The 22,447-nt window shown below is 38.7% G+C and overlaps 1 protein-coding gene across 4 annotated transcripts in view; it reads right to left on the minus strand.

Annotated features, from left to right (window-relative positions):
• Mbtps2 (membrane bound transcription factor peptidase, site 2) overlaps positions 1-22,447 on the minus strand; it is a 64,538-nt gene that overhangs the window by 40,136 nt on the left and 1,955 nt on the right. For all 4 annotated transcript variants that reach the window (XM_038316612.1, XM_038316613.1, XM_038316610.1 and 1 more), the window contains exons 2-5: positions 19,324-19,472; positions 17,305-17,500; positions 7,818-7,921; positions 4,400-4,527 (exon numbers count right to left, since the gene is read on the minus strand). In XM_038316612.1, coding sequence (XP_038172540.1) covers positions 4,400-4,527; positions 7,818-7,921; positions 17,305-17,500; positions 19,324-19,472 — 577 coding nt within the window. The remainder of the gene's footprint in view (positions 1-4,399; positions 4,528-7,817; positions 7,922-17,304; positions 17,501-19,323; positions 19,473-22,447) is intronic.

Consider the following 22,447-nt stretch of genomic DNA (forward strand, 5'->3'; position numbering starts at 1 on the left):
TATTTAGTTAGTTTTTCAAGACAGGGTTTCTCTGTGTGGTCCTGGCTGATCTGGAACTCGCTTTGTAGACCAGGCTGACCTCAAACTCAGAGATCTGCCTTCCTCTGCCTCCCGAATGCTGGGATTAAAGCTGTGCGCCACAACCACCTTTAATATATTTGTCCTTTAATATATTTAATAAATATGTGAAACATCCAACTACTCCTTTTACTAAATACGACTTTACTTGCCTTCTTGAAATCTACCACATTTTGTGCTCTACCACCCCCCCATACACACAAATCTACCAGTGCTATATTTGCTTAACAAAATAAAACCCAGTTTCTGCAAGGCATATACCTCCACTCTCAACTCTCTGAAGCTGGAGGTAAGAACTGGTATTCAGCCTGTACTACACAGTAAGACCATATCTCAAAGAACAAACAAAACCCCCAAACCCTCCACAAAAATCCAACTACAACAATCAAAACAATTGAAAAAAATATTTGCTGAGTGTTATGCATACCACTTTAACTTTTGAATTATAATACTTTGGAACGTTAACTTTATGCTATGCATGCCACTTTAACTTTTGAATTATGATAATACTTTGGAAAGTTAACTTTAAAAAATACATCCTAACTGATGGAGGAGGGTCATCTGTCTATGTGTTACTCTCATTGGTTAATTAATAAAGAAAACTGCTTGGCCTGTTAGGACAGAAAATTAGGTAGGCGGAGTAGACAGAACAGAATTGTGGGAGAAAGAAAGCAGAGTCAGGCAGACACCTCAGGCAGACGCCATAGCTCTCCTCTCCGAGATGGATGCAGGCTAAGATCCTTCCCAGTAAGACACCACCTCGTCGTGGTGCTACACAGACTACTAAATATGGGTTAAAGCTAGATATGAGAATTAGCCAGTAAGAGGTTGAAACTAATGGGCCAAGCAGTGTTTAAAAGAATACAGTTTCTGTGTAATTATTTTGGGTAAAGCTAGCCGGGTGGCGGGAATCGGCCCGTAGCTCCATCAACAGAATGGCGCCCACTGTTCCTTGTACACCTAACTGTTGTGTATATCTAAATATTTGTCTCAATATAAACATTACTAGTGATTTAATCTTTACTGTATAAATAAACATCATTTACTATGTATTATAACTGCATTGTGCTATAATATCAAAAGAAAAGGACTAATACAGATGACATTCAGGAATTATTTGATGTTTAAAATGTAGTTAATACATTTTTTGACTACTATGGCATACATCATCTCACTTTATAATCTTTTATTAGAAAAATTTATTCAGGATTTTATTATTCTACCTATAAAACTTTAAGGGAAAATCTGTATCAACTTTTCTAATTTCTTCTCTTGTAATTAATAGCCTGTTTAGTTAACTTCAGTTATTTTCACATTCTTGTAATTCTTCAGTTTTCTGAAAACTTTTTTCAGAGATGAACAAAAACGCTAAAATGATAAAATTTTCTGTGTATCAGATATTATTCACCAATCTGAATGCAGGTTCTGTCAATAGCTTTTTCCCTGTAGCTTAATGTTTTATTTATTTTTCTAGAATAGCTCTTATTTAACACTCTGACTCTTCTGTAATTTCTTATTTTTGATTATATCCTTAGTTACCCCATCATTTCTTTAGTTTATGTGTGTGATTATTTTCCCTTTATGTATATACATGCACCACATGTATTATCTGGGGTCTGTGAAGTTTAAAGAGCTCATCAGATTGCCTCGCCCTAGAGTTAGAGATGGTTGGGTGATGTAGGTGGGTCTTCTATCTATCCGTTGCTTTCATTGGTTAATTAATAAAGAAAACTGCTTGGCCTGATAGGTCAGAACATAGGTAGGTGGGGAAGACAGAACAGAATGCTGGGAGGAAGAAGGCAGTGAGTCAGTTGCCATGAAGCCAGCTGCCAGGTCAGACATGCTGAATCTTTCCTGGTAAGCCACCACCTTGTAGTGCTACACTGATTATTAGAAATGGGTTAATCAAGATGCGAGAGTTAGCCAGTAAGAGGCTAGAGCTAATGGGCCAGGCAGTGTTTAAATGAGTACAATTTGTGTGTAATTATTTTGGGTAAAGCTAGCCGGGTGGCGGGTTCTCACTACAGTTGGAAACCACCATGTGGGTGCTGAGAACTAAGTCCTAAGCTAGCTAGGTCCTCTGCAAGAGCAGCAAGTCCTCTTAACTTCTGAGTCATCTGTCTAGGCCCTATCCTGCTATTTCTTAACTATTTTATACTTGTCTTCATATTTCTTAAGTTGATTGCCTGACTTATTTCCATTTCTAATTTTATAAGAACTGTGTATGGCATTGAATTTTTCTTTTAGTAATGCTTTATACTGTATTCTAGTAAAATCTCATTATTACTATTTTGAATAATTAATCATAACTAGTATCATCAAGTTATTATGTTTTTTAATTAAGTGGATCCAATGTGTAATTAAGACAAATTTCTGTTTTTCTACTATTATTCTTTAGATTAGAGACTTGTGAATATATGGATTTTTTTTGGTTTATCAACTTAATGGGCATTTAAAAAGAAATTGTCTCCTGTGTTCATAACATACAATCTAACTTATCTATTTTTATAAAAGTAATTATGAGATTCCATGGTCATATTTTTATACATGAGATGAATATATTATATTTATATTTGTCCTACTTTATCTATTTTGTTTCGTGCTCTGATTTGGTATTTCTTAAAATACAAATCATGATGATTAGTTCTCATAGTAGATTATATTCCTTATTATTAAGTGACTTTTTATTATTTGCATAGAATACACTTTCCAATATTTGAGTAACATTCACATATTTTTATAAACATCACAAATTTGAGATACTTTTTAAATCTAAACTAAGGGCTCTTTTCTAGTGATGGGGATCAAACCCAGGGCCTCACAGATGCTATGTGAACACCCTACCAGTAAACTATATCTCAGCCTGACATTTTAATAGTAGAGTTTATCTCATTTAATAATAAAAAGAATATATTTTCATTTTTTAAAAGTTGGCTTATTTCATCATGATATAAGGACTTTTTTCTATTGTCTACTTTCATTTCCTATGATCACTTGAAATGTTTAAATGTATTTTTCAGATCATTTACTGTATATTATTACACTCAAATCACTATTTCTGACTTTATCTCAATTATCTGATTCACACTACTAAGGAAATGAGGGGATTAGTATGCAGACTTATTGCTTTTACTTTGTCTACCTCCAAATTTTCAAAGAAAAAATGAATTTTTGAGTAATTTACTTTATGTGTATGAATATTTTGCCTATGTGACCTATGGAGGTCAGGTCATTAAGCCCTTAAACCGGAATTAAGGATAGCTGTGAAGCACCATGTGGGTGCTGAGAACCAAATCTAGGTCCTCTTTAAGAGTATCAAGTGCTCTTAACTGCTAGGCCATCTCTCTAGCCCCTAAAGACATTTTAAAACATATATTTTATTTATTTTGTGCAGAACATGTTATGGCATGAACACAGCATTCAGAGACAACCTGTGGATGTTGGTTCTCTCCTTCCTACCACATAGGACCTAGAAATCAAACTGAGGTCATTAGGCTTGGCTTGGCAGAAAGTGTCTTTAGTCATTGAGCGATGTTGTTAGCCCCCACCTCAATTCTTTATTTACGGGTTAGTTATAACACAGTGTGTTCAAAAATTCTATTTCCATACTTGTTTAGCCTTAGCTATTCCATTTAATGAGACGTAGGGTTGTGGTAGATTTGCCTTGGGTTCCTGTAGCTGAGATGAATCTGTTTTTCCCAGAATTTCTCCCCTACATAATTATATATCCCCAGGTGAGTTTTTCTGGCTGGCTGAACTCTGACAGTGCTGAGTTCAGCGTCAATCCTTGCATACCATCTTTTCTTCATTCTTGAATTACGATTTATCATGTGACTGACCTTTTATGTTCTCTCTTGACTTTTGCACATTTCTTTGTAGATTTCATAGATGTGGTTTTAGGTTTTGACCATTCCTTTGCTCCAGTAAACATGAAATTTTCTCCTTTGCTTTTAATTTAAATTTTTACTAATTTATGTTGGTTTTTAAAAAATTGTTTTTGGCCAGGTGTTGGTGGTGCATGCCTTTATTTCCAGCACTCAGGAGAGAGAGGCAGATGGATCTCTGTGAGTTCAAAGCCAGCCTGGTCTACAGAACTAGTTCCAGGACAGCCAAGGCTGTTCAGCACAGTGAAATTGTATCTCAAAAGACAAACAAAACAAAACAAACAAATAAAATTGTTTTTGAGGTAGTAATAAGAAGCTGAATTTATTAACCAAATGTTGTTTTTCTCTAGAGTACTTTCAATAAAGTCACTAACCACAGAAAATCAAAACCCAAACAACACATAAACATTTAAAAAACAATGAAATCTATTTGTTACCTGCACAAAATATCCTTAGCTGCTGGACTGGTGATATAAGTTGCAAATGGTTGGTTAACAGATCAACAAATGCTCCAGGATAAATAATGAAGAGAAAAATTCCAAAGCCATTAAATCGAACTTGTTCCCTAAGAAAACATGTAAGAAATCACATAAAAGGAATTTACTGATATTATAGTATTTGTCAAGTTAATAATGATATAATCTTAAAAATTTTTAAAAATAATTCCCTGGATAAATAAAACATATAATAAAAACAAATAATCATAACTTTAAAATAGCATAATAAAGTTTTGGTCTAGGCTCTAGAGAACTCTGAAATATACTTAAAATGCTAAATGTTTAGGATTTTGCTATTGTTGAATATTTAATTGAAATTTGATATAAAGATACAGCTAATAATTCTTTTAGAAATCAATGGCAGAAATTTATAAACTATTTTCAGAGAAGGACAAGGGGAAATATATAACTCAAATACATGATTCAAACACATTTGTCTTAGTTATTATAAATAATTCTTAAGATTTATGGAAGTATATTTCTGTTGAGCACTTAAAAATAGTTAATGGTAAGATAGTCCCTAAAAGAAATAGTTTTTCCACCATTTCATTTCTAAAAAGTCATATATCTAATAGTCTCACAGAACCAAACAGGTACTATGAAGAAAGCACTACCTTAACAGTAAATGTACAAGACAACTACATAATTCACTCTTTGTTAGTAATGAGATTTATAAATAATCCACAGTCCATAGTGGCAGACCAGACTATGCACGTGAGCTATAACAACAACCAGTCTACCAAGATTGTTATGTGGATAACCAACCACTTTTCTGGTTGGATTTAGGTCTGTTCCACAGAAGGGAACTCATGGTTGCTACTACTAAACCTGGCTAAAACTCTGAACATGGAGAGGTGTGGTGGTTTAGTAAGAACGGCCACCATAAGCTCATATATTTGAGTGCTTGGTAACCAGGGAGTAGAAGTTTGAAATAATTAGAAGCAATACAGGCCCTGTCTCTCCCTTTCTCTCTGCCTGAAGATCAGAAAGTAAAGCTCTCAGCGAGAGCTACTGCTCCAGTGCCATGTGTGCCTTCAGATTCCCTGCCACTGAGGACAATGAACTAAACCTCTGAACTATGAGCAAGCCCTTACTTAAATGCTTTCCTTTAGAAGAGTTGCTTTGGTCATGGTCTCTTCAAAGCAATAGAACAGTGACTATGGCAGGAGCTCACAGGCCCTAAGGAAGAATCTACTATTAGTGTTTGGCTAAATAGACATAGCATCAACCTGCCTTCTAATTAATAATCTTTATATCCATAGATTAGTGCTATTCTCAACCACCATCACAGATAGTTGCTATTTAATTTTTGCAATGGATGGCAGTTAAATGGAGACTCACAACTGGTCAACGTACAGAGAATAAGTGACTATGGAGTGCTCACGTGTAGTGGGACACCAGATATCAGATATCACACACCCATTCCCTCGAGCCTCAGGGAAACATTGTACAAGAGGAGGCAGGAAGATTGTAAGACCCAGAGTTTGGGAAGGAGTACTGCAAAACACTGTCTTTCAGATGTAATTTGGCCAGCACACTCATGAATTCACACCAGCTATGGTTTCCTGCACAAGACCACAAGGTCAAAACAATTAAACAGCACAGCACGAATGGGGGAGAAGTTCATGAGGCATTTCCCCAGCTGAGAAGTTATTGGCAGCTGATGGTTTCTGGTGGATTGCCAATGCGCCAGTGGATGGCACTACAACCATGCACATAACAGGTAGCACTAACTGAACTTATTGCATTACTAAGGGGAGAACTTGGGAGGGGGCTGGAGGCTAGGAGTAAGGGATGGATATGATCAAAATATATCGTACACGTGAAATTGTCAAAGAATAAATAGAAAAGTATTATATTTTATAAGGTATCCAAGTTGTTTCACAAACATACTGTAAATTATGAAACTCTTAATAACATGATTCTAGACGTAATACCCTAAAGATTACAAGGCTAAATATATGGAAGAAAAATGAGATTTTAAAAGTTAACCAGGCAGGCGGATCTCTGAGTTCGAGGCCAGCCTGGTCTACAAGAGCTAGTTCCAGGACATGCTCTAGAAACTACAGGGAAACCCTGTCTCGAAAAACCAAAAAAAAAAAAAAAGTTAACCAGGGCTAGTGTGACTGCTCAGTAATAAAGCTGCTTGCTATTAAACCTGACAACCTGATTCTAGGAACCCACCTGTAGGAAGAGAAATGATTCCTGAAATTGTTCTCTAATCTCCACACATATGGTACATGTATACACCCACGTCTACACTCACATACACATGCCAAAGTTCCTTTAAGGTAACTGCCTCTTTAAACCAGTAGTGTGCACATCTGCTCAAAATGCTGTGTTAAGACGAATGTCTATCATCAGAAGCTAGATTTATTCATAAGCAACTGGAAAACAATAATGATTCATCTTCTCTAGAATAGTGATTTGTCTTCTCCCTGGTCCCTATACACAAAAGAGAAAACCTGTCTGTCAGCATGCTTCTGATTATGCCAGGAGTTGCCATGAGCTATCAGGGAAGTAGTGACTACCCTTGCCTTCTGGGTAGTCAAAAACATCAACACAGCATGATAGGTCTCATCTTCTGTCTTCTGCCTGGGTTTCTGGGTAAGCTTAGATATCGTTGAACCTAGCACTTCTAGATTTTTATTCTAGCAACATGGGGGCAGGAACGGAAATAGGAAACTGTTTCAGCCAATAATGTAGAGCCATGTACAGTAGCACATACTTACTTTCCTAATACTTGGGAGACTGAGGCACGAAGACTCTGAGTTTGAGGCCAGACTGGGCTAAAGAGACCTCTCCTTCTGACTACCCCCTCACCTCAGAAAACATTCTGAGTAGTGGCAGAGGGTTGAATTCAGTGAAGACCAGAGTACCAGTTAGCAAGATGGTTCTGTGGGTAAGGGAACTTCCTGCCAATCCTGTGACCTGTTTCGGGGATCCATATGGCGGAAGGAAAACAGTAACTCCCACAGGTTCTATGACTTCCACTAGCATGCCACAGCATGTACATGTATGCACACACATACACAATAAATAAATATATTTTTTAAATAAAAAGGCTAGATGAAAAACCCTGAAGCACCAAGATTATAATCATGCTGGCATAAACCAAAAGACAGAAAGACTTAAACTACAGATGATCACATGACTGGAAAGACACATCAGCAGTATATTAGTTTTTTTCTATAAAAGAGACACTACCCCAAGTAATGAATGCTAAGGATACATTTAGTGATATCTACCAAAAGAAAAGAAAAAAAAATCCTCAAACATACCAGATTTGAGGAATAAATCTTCTTAAATGAAAAGCTTCTTTGCATATAGTAGAAAGGAAAAAGTTAAGTCTTATTACCTAATAGCTGCTATACCGTGTCCAATTTCATGTACAACACCACTAATGAGGACTGCAGCGAAGAAGTAAGTCAGCTGATTGACAGGTAAATTTATACCAGGAACCTGTTCACAGACATAACACAGCAATTATCAGTGTGGGTATAGCAGAGTCCTGTTTGTAAACCAAGAGACATGACCTTCACTCTGTCTTAGTTGAAACCTCCAAACTGAATATTCCTTGACCTAAAAGTATTGTGACCATTAATGATCAATTTTTATTTCTATCATAATTAACGAAAAAAGCAATGGTTTGTTTTGTTTCAACCTAGGCAATTCCTATAAATTAGGTTTACTATCAATTTAAAGAAAATGGGAAGGACTACATCAAAAAGTTACATATCTAGATTCCTGAGAGATTCACCATAAGACAGAATAAGGGTGTCCTGGGTACCGAGAAAGCAGGTTGATAATGAAGGTGGCATCCATCCTTAACTTAACCTAATGGTTGGAGGCTCAATTTGGGAACTCTTCTTAAAATTCTTAGTCTTAGCCAGAAGTAGTGGACACCTTTAATGCCAGCAGCCAGGAGGCAGTGGGGGGGGGGGGAATCTCTGAAGTCAAGGTCAGCCTGGTTTACAGAGCAAGTTCCAGGACAGCTAGGACTATACTAAGAGACCATGTCTCGAAAAAAAAAATCTTAGTCAAAAATTCTATCTTCCAACTGTTCTAAGATGTAAAGATCTTGTGCTGAGTCATACAGGTCATTTTTGCCACAGCAAATCAATGAGGCTCTTTTCAATATGCACAAGTTACAAGAGGTAAGAAGAAAAGGTAATGGAAGCTATTATAGAATGAAGTGCCTGGTCAGTGTTGGTGCACCATGCCCTTCATTCCTCTTACCCTTATCAATTTACCTATCAGAAAAATAGAAGCTAAGATGCACAACTTAATGCAATGTAGACTCGTGGACAGATGAAGAAGCATGAGTTGTTTTACAGTCATGTACTCTAAAAAGATGTTTTTCATATAAATCAGTGCATGCATAAGGAAAGCTTTCTAATTATCCAGGCTGAACAGTAAAATTCTCTGATAGCCAAGAGAGCCTAGCAATAAGGCAAATCATCTATTAGGGAGAGAGTCTGAACATATGGAACACACACTTCTCACAGTACAAGACTTAGAACCCAAAAGAAATCTCTCTGCAGAAAATCCCTTCCCACATTTACGAATTATCATTTCAATACTAACTAAAAAGGCTTAATACAGGCAAACTGGGGTCTGGAGAGATGGCTCAGTGGTTAAGAGCATTATACTGCTCTTGCAGGAGAGCCAGGTTCAATTCCCAGCACCCACATAGGGGTTAACAGCTGTAACTCCAGGTCCAGGGGATCTGACACACTGTTCTGACCTCCATGAGCATCAAGTCCACACATGTGCATACATGCAGACAAAAATAACCTTACACATAAAACAAATAAATCATTAAAAAACAAGACAGGCAAACTTAAATAGAAGCCTAAAATCCTGCTCACTTTGCAAACAGAACCATCCTCAGTGCTTTGCTGCATCTTTCCTGTCTTTCCCCTATACATCTACTTTAAAAAATTATACTGTAATTATAATTAATAATTATATAATATAATCTATAACCATTATAAATTATACTGTAATTATAAACATAATTTTGAAACTTGTGTTTTCATTTAATATCTCTTCATGAGTATTTTCTAGTTCTATGTTTATTTTCTCTCTCTTTTTTTGAGCCAGTCTTATATATACAGTTGAGCCTACCTATTAAAAAAGAACCTCCTGCCTCAGTCTCCAGAGGGACTGAAGGCTGGGACTATGTCTGCATTATACCATACCTAACTCAATGTGCCCTTTTTGGGGGGCTGCAGAGATGGCTCAATAGTTAAAAGTACTTGTTATTATAGAGGATCCATACCCATATCTTGGCTCAACAATTCATAATCCCAGTTCCTAGGAATGTAGCAGAGATGTAGTGTACATATATGCATTCAGGTAAAACATTCATACATATAACATAAAATAAATAAAAAATTTAGATTTATGTGTATGAGTGTTTTGTTTGCATATATATATATATATATATATATATATATATATATATATATATATATATGAAACACATATGTGTGAGGTGCCCATGGGGTTAGACGAGGGTCATCAGATCCCCTGGAAATGGAGTTATGGAGGGTCATGAACCACCATATAGGTTTTGGGAATCGAACCTGGTCGTCATTAGTGCAACAAATGCTCTTAACATCTGAGACACCTCTCTAGCTACTACATTGTTTTTAGAGACAAGATCTCTCTCACCAGAACCTGGAATTCAATAATCAGGCTAGGCTGCCTGGCCAGAAAGTTCCAAGAATTCTCCTGCTTCTACCTTCTTGCATTGGAATTGTGAGTGTGCACAATTGGGCCTGTTTTTTTTTTTTAATTTTTGTTTTAGACCAGCATCTCAATAAGGTTTTTAATAGCTACATTATATTTTGTGGAATGAATTGTTGGTCATTTAACTATTTTACAAGTTTTTGCTTCTTTGTAATTATTTTTGTGACTTGATTATTCAATTCTCAAGTGTGAACTTTTGTGTGTGTGCAAGTACACATGCCTCTACACACACACATGCAGAAGCCATAGAGGGTGTCTTCCTCTATGTCTCTCCACCTTAACTAATTAATTAATTGCTGCATGCATGTGTTGGGCATATATACATGGTATAGTTTGCCTGTGGAAGCTGGAGGACAACATGAAGGAACTGGCTCTCTCCTTCCGACATGTGGGTTCTGCGGATAGCACTAAGGTCATCAGGTTAGTGGCTAGTGCCCTTCCCCTCTGAGCCATCTTGTTGGCCCTCTGTAGGCTATGTTTTCAGACAGGGTCTCTTGCTGAACCTGAAGCTCCACCATTTCAGCTAGGCTAGACGGCTCGCAAGCTCCAGAGATGAGCCTGTGTTCACCACACGGTAGTGGGCTTGCAGGCTGCAAAGCCATGTGGGTGCTGGGAATCTGAACTCAGACCCTCTGGCTTTCCCATCAAGTGCTCTTATTTCCATTGAGCCATCTCTTCATTCAAAAAGTGAGTGACAAATCTGACTTAGCACAGTGGGAATTTTTTTCAGTTTATCACTATGCAACTTCTTATACTTGTTTACTTCTGCACTGTCAACATTTCTTCATGACCCCTTCAATCCTGGGCTTTCAACTGCCACTGAGGCTCCACCTTCACCAATGGCCTCTTCTGGCCTCTCACAGTGCCAAGCCTCAACGGCTCTCCATGACCCCTTCATGCCTTCAAAACCTGGGTGACCCTCACACTACCAAGTTCAGCTGCCAGCACAAGGTACAACCTAGGCTGCCTCTGGAGCCCAGCTTCTGTGTGCTCTCAGGAAATACTTCCCAGGTTTCACCCTAACAATGCTGGTCTGTTCTTAATCAATGCCAGATTCTCAGCTCCTGCCAACTAGCATCGAGTATCCAAGCAATGCAAAAATTTGACTTTAGGAGTTCTGGTATCTTGTTAATCACAGCTGATTCTTCAGCCCCAGCTACCACAATGCCACAATGCCAGACTCTTAAATCAAAACAGCAAATGGCCGTGATAGTCTTTAATCTGCACTCTGAAATTTCACAAGCCAGACCTCCATCCCCTGCAATGCTCTCAAAATTCTTTTTTTTCTTCTCCCGAGACAGGGTTTCTCTGTGTATCTTTGGCTGTTCTGGAACTTTGTAGACCAGGCTGGCCTCGAACTGACAGAGAGCTGCCTGCCTCGGCCTCTCGATGGCTGGAATTAAAGGTGTGTGCCACCATGCCTGGCTCTGCTGTCAACTTTCTTCCAAGCTTCCACAGAACAGCCCACTGAGCTTTCAACACTCACTGGCTTTTCTAGCCCAAATCCAAAGTCTAGCCACAATCTACCCAAAAACATGGTCAGGTCTGTCACAGCAATACCCAACAATCCTGACCTTTGTCTTAGTTAGGGTTTATATTGCTGCAACAAAGCACCATGACCAAAAACAAGCTGGGAAGGAAAGGGTTTATTTGGCTTACACTTCCATATTATTGCCCATCACTGAAGGAAGTCAGGACAGAAACTCAAACAGGGCAAGAACCTGGAAGCAGGGGTGCTACTTATTTTACAGGCTGGCTCCTTATGCCTTGCTCAGACTGCTTCCTTTTTTTGTCTTTTTTTTTTTCTCGAGACAGAATTTCCCTGTAGTTTCTAGAGCCTGTCCTGGAACTAGCTCTTGTAGACCAGGCTGGCCTTTTTTTTTCTTTTAAAGATATATTTATTTAATATGTAATAGTGATCTGTCTGCCTGCAGGCCAGAAGAGGGCACCAGATCTCATTATGGATGGTTGTGAGCTACCATATAATTGTTGAAAATTGAACTGAGGACCTCTGAAAGAGCAACCAGTGCTCTTACCACTGAGCCATCTCTCCAGACCCTTAGCCTTCTTTCTTAATGAACCCAGAACCAGCCCAGGAATGGTACCACCCACAGTGGGCTGGGCCCTCTCCGTGCTCATTAATTGAATAAAAATGACTTATAGCTGGATCTCATGGAGGTAGTTCCTCAACTGAGGCTCCTTGCTCTCTGATGACTATAGCTTGTGTCAAGTTGACATAAGATTAGCCTGCATGGATACATACATCTTATCAAACTGCTCTCTTAAAAAAACAGACTTCGCTATATCTTTAGGCAAGCTCATTTTATTCAAATCTGCAATCTCAGTAGTCTATTCATGACTCAACTGGCTTTTCCTGATGTAATTCATATATTTGTTGTTTTATTTGAAACAGGGTGACAAGTAACTTGATAGGGAGACAAGCTTGACCTTGACCTTACAGTGATCCTCCTGCCTCTGCCTCCTGAATATTGGGATTATAGACATACACTATCATGTTCAGCTGTGTTCCTGTATTCCTCTTTCTAGTCTGTTAACTACACTTCAAACACTAGGATTGCTCCCTTGTAATACATGTCAGAAATGTATCATCCACTTTATTTGCCATATAATCTTACTTTGCTTTTAATTTTTGGTATTACAAAATCTTAAGTTATCAAATCTATTAATATTCAACATCTCCTAAAACATCAAGAGTGACTGTAAATGTAAACCATGGGCCCTGGGTGATGACGGTCCGTTAGTTTAGATTTACCAACAGTAACAAGTGGACCACTCTGGTTGGGGCAGCTGTGTTTGTGTGGGAAGTACTTGGGAAATCTCTACATTTCCTCTCAATACTGCTATAAACTTAAACCTGCTCTAAAAATAACATCTTTAGAAATGAAAAATAACTAAGAACAAAGATATACTGTTTACTGTTGCGTAAAAACATCCCACAGTTCTGATGTTAGCTTTATATCTTCCTCATTCCATAGTCATGTGAATTAAGAGCATGATTTTTCCTTTGCTTTCCAGGCCTTTTGTTAGCCTGAGTTTTGCTGCTCTCTCAATCAGACTTTGTTTTGGGCTGCACAGCAGATGTGTAATCAAAGAGGGGTCTGCAGCATGCAGCTCACTCATTTTCAAAATCCACTGATTCCAAGTGTCTGTTCTTTGATTATGAAACCCATTTTCATAATCAACATTCTGAATGTGTGTGTGTGCTATCTTGTTATCTCCAATTCTCTTTACTCAGACCTTTTTCTTTCACAAATATCAGTGTCCCCCGTGCTCCACCATTTCTCCATTCCCAAGTGGGTAAGTCATCTGTTCAGCTTAGTAGCTTTCCTGTTTCTGATACCTCTTTAAACGTATTTCCTTAAGATTAGCTCTCATTCGTACTATCTAGCTCACAAAATAACCGACACCAAAGCACAGCTTGCCTTTATTTCAAATAACTCAATTCATTTTATGCAACCAGCTCTCTGTCCCTTCTCTTCTGGATACACTAATAAGTAAGACAAGGTAAGAGTCTGAGTTCATGACTGACGATAGCGACAGATGGCAGGTCTTATTGGCTGGCAACAGTACAAGATGACCATCTGTCTCTGATACGATTGCACAGAGTATTAGATGTACCAGAACACTGAACACAGAACACTCTTTCAACAGCACACAGTGCCAGGGTTGTGGGAATTAATACTGAACAAGGCTGCAGGGAATCAGAGGAGAAGCCAAAAGTACATTCCTTAAGCTCCAAGGGCTAGTTCAAAGATGAGACAAGGCACTTTCAAAATTATATGAAAATATGCCTAGTAGACTACTGGGCTTCTGGCTTTTTAATGGTTCCAAAGCACAGCACACCTGGTATTTTTATAAACGCTGAATAAACTGAGAAGCAAAGAGAGGAATAATTTCCTCTCTACATGACAACTGCCATTGGAATTCCAGCAGGCAGACAGGCCAATGATCAGGATTTCTCTAAACAGTCTTCCTTCAGATTTTCTCTCAATGGGCTTCCTATCCTCTTCTTTCTTGAACACTAACTAATTGTATAACCAAAAGTCATCTTTAATCTGTCCCCATAACCTACAGTGTAACATTAAGTTAATTACTGCTGAGAATTGTAATGAAAAGCCATCACTTGTATTCTGTATTTCTCCCCTTTAGAAACCGTTTGAAAATTCAATACATACAGACAATGTGTTGGGAGCAAATCCACCCTCCATTCTAATCCTCCTACTCCTTCCGTATCCCACCACCACCTTTCCCTCCCAACTTGGTCTGTTCTTTTTTTAACGCACTGAATGCTCTTAGTGTTGCCACTATGTGCATGGGTGTAGGACCATTTTCTGTTGGGTCGCCTCTCAGGGGCTTTTATTCTCTTTGCAACAAACTTAGCTTATGTCTTTATTATTTCTAGCATGAATCATTCCATCTGTATTCTTAAATGGTCTCCCCATCTTTGATCTAACTGTGGTGCATTTTGCACAGAATGCTAGGTAAAAGAGAAAATTTCTAGAAAGGTCTTTCACAGTTTAGGCACTACCTATATCACCCATCTTATCTTCTACTTTTCATACTGTTTTCTTATAATATGCTTACCTAAACTTTTACCACAGTACTCATAAGGGCAGGTTAAAATTATGCATACTTCTTTGAATGAATGAACCAACCTATCTCCTTTCCTCCTTTTCTCTCTCTCTCTCTCTCTCTTCCCTTCCCTTCACCCTTAAATGGCACCCAGGGCCCAATGCATGCCAGACAAGTGATCTATCATGAAGTTATGCCTCCCAACACTTTCTTTTACTTTTTGCATAGGAGAGGTTCTCACTAAGTTGCCCATGCCATGTTGGCCTTAAACTTGCTTTGTAGCCAAGACACGTTTGCAATACTCCTGCCTCAGCCTCCTGAATCATTGGGATTATAGGCCTGCATCACTAGGCCTGGCTTTTATTTGTCTTTCTAAAAGAGAGAAACATAATGTGCATAGACTCTTATCATCATGGAGATAGACATACTATTTACTAACTCTGATCATGGGCAAATGATGCAATGTCTCTGGGCTTTCACTTTTCTTATCTGTAAGTCAGGGAGAACAAAATAAACTTCATGCATGTATCCTGTCTATTAGCCATGTGATAAGAACAAAATAAAACATCTACAGAGACTTCCTATGGAAAACATTGCCTGTTACCTACTTCTTCATGATCACTGGGATAATTCTGTCTTCCATGTTACAGTGATCCTTCCATTCCTGGGTGCTGAGTTCTCACTGAGTCCCATCTTCCTTTTCCAGGCTATATGGACTGTCCTCATCCTTCTGCTCTCTTCTTTCCTAGTGTCAGGTACACCTTACACTCCATTTGTGACCACAGAGACTTGTATAATGCCCAATCAAATAACAATCATACCATCTCACCTTCTAGACTAAAAAGTTCCACGAGTGTGAGCACTGGGTTTTGTTCCCTAGTTAACTGGGACCCATTACATGGCCAGGAAACATAGGCATTACATAGGCAGGAAACGTTCATCTCACAAACATTTACTGAAGAAATACATCATGTCTTACGCAGCTTTACCTGAAAAATCGTCTCAACTTCTTTTTTTTTTTAATATTTATTTATTTATTATGTATACAATATTCTGTCTGTGTGTATTTCTGCAGGCCAGAAGAGGGCACCAGACCCCATTACAGATGGTTGTGAGCCACCATGTGGTTGCTGGGAGTTGAACTCAGGACCTTTGGAAGAGCAGTCAATGTTCTTAACCTCTGCACCATCTCTCCAGCCCCCTCGTCTCAACTTCTAAGAAAGAGTTGTAACCATCTTTACTACTCTCTATAAATTACATGTAAGTTTTTCTCCGTTGGCCCAACTTAGCAGAGGTCATAGAGATATTTCTTTTTTTTCTGAAAAATCTGTTCGTAACCCTTAAATGTCTCATTAACAAGGGATATGATTAATACAATATTTATAACTCATGGACTAGAAACTACAAGTATAAAAATATAATTTAGAAATACTTAAATAAAAGCTGAAAACATACAAAGCAAAAGTGAGCCAATGTCGAGCACTCTGGCAAACTGAAGGTGGCAAACGGTAAGAGATAAGTGCAGGAGTGACAGCTCAGGAGTAGAGCACTTGGTGGCCAACCATGATGCTGTACTTTGAAACACCAGTACTGCCAGAAGCCTACACATGTGCTTTAAAGTAAGAATTACTAGAATACCTTACAAGCAAAGGAATAAAACCTAGCACATATTGTTTTTAATATTAAGAAATCACAAGGTGGAGACTGGAGAGCTGGATCAGCAGTTAGGAGCTTTTGCAGAGGACCCAGATTTGGTTCCCAGCATCTACACAGTGGCTTACAACTGTCTTTAAGTACACTTCCAGGGAATTCAATACCACTTTTTGGCCTCTGGTACCAGGCATGCATATAGTATACATACATGTAGGTAAAACACTCAAACACAGAAAATAAATTAAATTCTAAAAAACAAAATCACAACATATGTGTAATGATTCTTATCTGAAATCTCAATACTTGGAGGTTTGCGGGCAACTTGGGCTATATAACAAATACTAGGCTAGTCCAACTAACAAAGTAGTTTCAAAGAAATATCAGTGGCCAAAAATGTCTTATGCCTTTGCCCCTAACTCTAGACTTCTACTTTTAATTAAATGGAGATTATTGGTTAAATTTTGAAAACCATGAAAAGGACAGGGAGTGCTGCACAACATTACGATGTAGCTTACTTTCATGTTCTAGAGATCTCAAGTCAGAATGCCTACTCCTTGCAATAAATAATCATTTCACATCTCAAGTAGACAACCTGAGTTAAGGGAAACCTGTAATGGCTGTCTTATTAGTGGTCAATACATTCTCTTTACAGGTATTGCCACTGCCATCAAATATTGTGACAATTTCTGCTAATCTTGTACTAATGGTTTTTGGTCAAGTGTGTAATTTGAAAAATTATGAGGTGTTTTACTTTAATGTTTATGTTATGCACTATAGGTATACTAGCCAGAAAAATAGATCTATGTTTTCAGCAGTTTAAAGCAAAAAAAGAGTATACTTACCACAACTTGCAACACCTGTTCATTGTGAAGAGAGGAGGAAGAGGAAGAGGAGGAAGAGGAGGAAGAGGAGGAAGAGGAAGAGGAGGAAGAGGGAGAGTCAGCCATCATCTGTGCCAGAGTCTGCATCAGTGTTTTTCCAAGGAGAAAGAATGAGCTGAACATGGCAATCACACCAAACACCATTCCAAAATTGAACCTGGCAACAAGGACAAAACAAACATGTAAGTGTACGATTCTTAACAATGCATATATTAACAAAACAACTAATTGGCCACGTTTCATTACTTTTAAACAATGGGTGAAATTACAAAAGCTGGCCTTGTTTACGCTATCTAAACTATCTGACTGACTCATAGGCAGTTTGAACAAACTAAAAAACTCCAACACCCAAAACGCTGAATATTATTGCTAGTTTTAAAAGGGGGCTAGAGGGTTTCCTTTCCATTTGCTCATTTATATAGCACTGTTTGATTGTGTTAATATAGTTAGGAATGCTCTTAAGATTGGGGCACACATTCATTTTTCACCCATTCTACCATCTTCATCTTATTTTAGCTTCGCTTTGTGATAAACTAGTTTAAATACCAATACAGTATCAAATCTAATACTTTTATTATTCTGTTATTTTAATAATTAAAACTACTCCTTTACACTTGGAACTAATCTGTTTTCATACATTCTGTTGTGAAATTGAAGGTTGTAGAATTGTTTATAATATTGTTTTTATTGTTCATAGAATTAAGTATTATCTATTTTTAATTATGATTTTTATTTACTTTTTTTTTACAAATCATGGTCTAGGCTTAATCAGTTTTATTAGTCTTTTCAAAAAACTGAAATTTAGGTTTGCCTATTTTTATTACTGCATAGTTTTTTATTATCTAATTGTTTACATTAGTTTGAACACATCTGGAACTTACATTTGTTATTTGTGAGATATATAAGAGACAGAGGAAGGGAGGGAGGGAGGGAGGGAGGGAGCGGGAGCGACCGAGAGCAAGAGAGAGCGAGAGAGAGAGCGAGAGAGCGAGAGAGAGAGAGAGAGAGAGAGAGAGAGAGCGCGAGAGAGCGCGAGAGCGAGAGAGAGCGAGAGAGAGAGCGAGAGAGAGAGAGAGAGAGAGAGAGAGAGAGAGAGAGAGAGAGAGAGCGAGAGAGAGCGAGAGAGAGCGAGAGAGAGAGAGAGAGAAGGTCTCAGTAACTAACCTGGCCTGGAACTTGCTATGTTGTCCAGATTTCCCTCACATTCTCAATTCTCCTGCCTCGGTATTCTGAGTGCTGGGATTTTTTAACAAAAAGCTTTATTTTTTAACAAAAAGTAATTTAGAGGACACTATTCAAGCACTCCATATTCTCTGAACTAAGAACCTGTTATGAAGAGCTGGTGGCATGGCTAGAGGTTAAGAGCATTGGCTGCTCTTACAGAAGACCCAGGTTCAGTTCCTAGTTTCTAGGACCACATGATGGCTCACAACTGTCTGCCACTCCAGTTCCGGGGATCTCATAGCTGCCTGGTTCCTGGGAGTACTGCAAACAGGTGGTACACATTCAGCAAACATACAAAATAAAAGTAAATAAATCTTAAAAAAGAAATTGTTAGGACATTAGGTATTCCAAAGATCATGTAAAATACAAAACCATAAATTTCCCTCAATGCCTTATTTACTTAGTTATGTATATATTTATTTTTACTTTATATGCGTCCTCTGGAAGAAAAGCAAATGTTCTTAATGGTTAAACCACCTCTCCAGTCTCTCTTATTTATTTTTGTTTGTTTGTTTGTTTGAGACAATGTTCTTATGTAGCTCAGACTGGCCTCAAACTTGAAATCTAACTTAGGATGGCCTCAAATTTGTGATCCTTCTGGAATAACAGATATGTACCACTATAGTCAGGTACCATGATTTTTAGTGTATGAAAAAGCACAATGATACAATTATTTATATATATATATGCTATTACTGATGATCATAATTTAATTAAATTACTAATTTAACCCCCAAAATTAAAGATGAAAAGTACCATTGGTAAAGCATCCTTGCTTTCCGCCGTCCCCAACTGTAAAAGGCACGATTAAAAACTGAAGTTTGCCATCTTATATGAAAAGGAGAGATGCTCAATCCATTGGTTTTCAGCCAGTCTTCATAAGAATGTTTAAAATACACAGATGACTAAGAGAAAGAAAAGTTCAGCATCATTCAAATTTGAAGAACAGATTTATAACATAAGTAAAGAACTAAATAAAGATTAAACCATAAACAAAATAAGTACTTTGTATATGAAACCAAGATGTTAGTGGCTCAACAACATTGATTCTCAACCTTACTAATGCCGAGACCCTTTAACACAGCTCCTCGTGTTGTGGTGACACCCAACTTTAAAATTATTTTTGTTGCTACTTCATAACTGTAATTTCGCTACTGTTATGAATCATAATATAAATACCTGTGTTTTCCGATGGTCTTAGGTGACGTGAGGAGAGGGCCATTTGATTCCCCCCAAAGGGGTCTCAACCCATAGGTTGAGAAACCACGGGTTGATAATATTTTTTGAGATAGTTTCACAAAACTCAGGCTGGCCTCATTTCCATGTAGCCAAGGACAACCTGGAATTTCTGATCCTCTTGACTCCACCTCTCAAATGCTGAGATTACAGGCATTTGACATGTTTGGTTTAAGTAGTGCTGAGAGTAAACCTAGGAATTCATGCATGCTAGGCAAGCACTCCACAAACTGACCTACAATCCCAGCCTGAAATGTTTATAATCTTAAAGCCTTACATTTACCCTTCAAAGTATCAAAGGTCCAGATTAACTGGGTAGCTGGGTTAGGGTCCAGGGAAATACAGTCCAAAAGCGAAATCTGGTTATAGCCTACAATATAAGTACGGTTTTAAAATTTTAAGGGATTTAAAAAAAAAAAAAACCAACTGCTGGGGCTGTGCTTCTGTTAGTTACTTGTCTAGGTACTATGATAGAGGGTAGTTTTAAGAAGGGTTTAATTTGACTCACAGCTCCAGAGTGTAGCCCATCACGGAGCAGAAACTCTGGTGGCTGGAGCTTGGTGGTGGAGGCAGCTAGTCACATTATATCCACAGTCGGGAGGCAGAGCAAGATGAGAGCTTGCACTTAGGTGCCTTCTCCTTTTCGGTCCAGTCCAGGAACCCACCCCATGGGAACCCACATTTAGGGTTGGCTTTTTTCCCTCATTATCCTAATCAAGAAAATCCCTCACAGCCCCATTCAGGGAATTGTTTCTGTGGTGACTCTAAATCCCACTAAATTAACCATCAAAAGTGGCCAGCACAGTGGTATGCCTGTAATCCCACTACTTTCCTTTAGAAGGAAAGGCAGAAAAGTATCTCTGCAAGTTCACAGCCAGCGTAGTTGACAACGTGAGTTCCAGGCCAGCCACTAGCACACAGAGGAATGCTGTCTCAATCCTATCTCCTCCAGACAGACAACAAAAACCCAAGAATATTTAACAGAGACTCCATGAACCATAAAGCTTAAGATACTTACTAATTCAGCCCTTAAAAAATCCCAGCCTTGCTAGGCAGTGGTGACACACAACTTTAATCCTAGCACTGTGGAAGCAGAGGCAGGTGGATCTCTGTGAGTTCAAGGCTAGCCTGGTCTACAGATTGAGTTCCAGGACAGCCAGAGCTACAGAGAGAAATCCTGTCGCAGGGTGGAGGTAGGGGGCAAACTTGACCCCTGCTTAGAACAATGAAGTACATAGAAATATGTGAGTCAAAAATGCAAGCCACATATAATTTTAAATGGTCTAGTAGCCAGATTTTAAGATGAGGAGATTCATTTTCATGTATTTGTAATCTATAATAGCCAAGCTATCATTTTAATGTGTAATCATTTTAAAAACACTGAGACACTTGTTTCTAGTATTCTTTGAAATGTGGCATCAAAATTATACTCATAGCACATCTCCATTCAGAAAAGCTTTTTCAACCAAGGACAACGGCAATGAATGTGAACTCTACAGCATGGACGGGCTCACTGTGAGCCTTAACCTTCACCTGGCGATGGATGGAGATAGAGACAGAGCCCCACATTGGAGCACCGGACTGAGCTCCCAAAGTTCTGATGAGGAGCGGATGGAGAGAGATCATGAGAAAGTCAGAACCATGAGGGACGCGTTCACCCACTGAGACAGCAGGACAGAACTAATGGGAGACCACCAAGTCCACTTGGAATGGGACTGATGGAACATGCGACCAAATCGGACTCTCTGAGGGTGGCTGATGGTGGAGGCTGACCGAGGAGCCAAGGACAATGGCGATGGGCTTGGTCTCTACGACATGGACGGGCTCTGTGTGAGCCTTGTCAGTTTGGTTGCTCACCTTCCTGGACCTGGGGGGAGTTGGGAGGACCTTGGTCTCAACATAGTGTAGAGAACCCTGATGGCTGTTTGGCCTCAAGAGGGAGGGAGTGGGGGTGTGGGTGGAGGGGAGGGGAGGGAAGGGGGAGGAGGAGGGGAGGAGATGGCAATTTTTAATAAAAAATAAATAAACTGGAAAAAAAAAAGAAAAGCTTTTTCAAATGCTAGGTAGCCACATACAGCTAATAACTACCACAGTGAAAGAACAGGTTATTTTACCTCCACACAAAGGAAAGAAGTCTTTCGAGATCATTTTTAGACTCCCAGTGGATTCAACAGAAGAGTTAGCTTAGTGTGAATCAGTATTTCCTATTTTCATCAAGCCTCAAGTTAAACCACTTTTGGCCAAATGAAAGTACAAAATTTACCTACTGTCCTCTCGATCTCCACAGCAGCTCTTAAATTTCCCCAGGGGTTACAGTGCTAGCTGCTTACAAACAGTCTCAAGGGTCTTATCTTTTCGAAAGCTTGACTAAGGTAGATCTATAAATACCAAGGCAGTTACAGAAAGCCCCGGAAGTACTGTCATCTGTATGAAAAATGCATTTGTCCTACAAGGCCATGCCAGCTCTTTTCCCATCATAAAGATTGACCTGAGACTAAACGCCAGTATCTGTAATTGTCTCTACTGTCTTCTGACACCATTTTAAGTCTGCTTGTTTCCCAGGACGTGACAAGGAGATTGGCACACCTGTGCAGCAGCAGTCTCCTGTGGAAAGCTAGAAAAGTCAAAGGCAGAAGACCAAGAG

The sequence above is a fragment of the Arvicola amphibius genome, chromosome X, assembly GCF_903992535.2.
Source record: "Arvicola amphibius chromosome X, mArvAmp1.2, whole genome shotgun sequence".
Lineage (NCBI taxonomy): Eukaryota > Metazoa > Chordata > Mammalia > Rodentia > Cricetidae > Arvicola > Arvicola amphibius.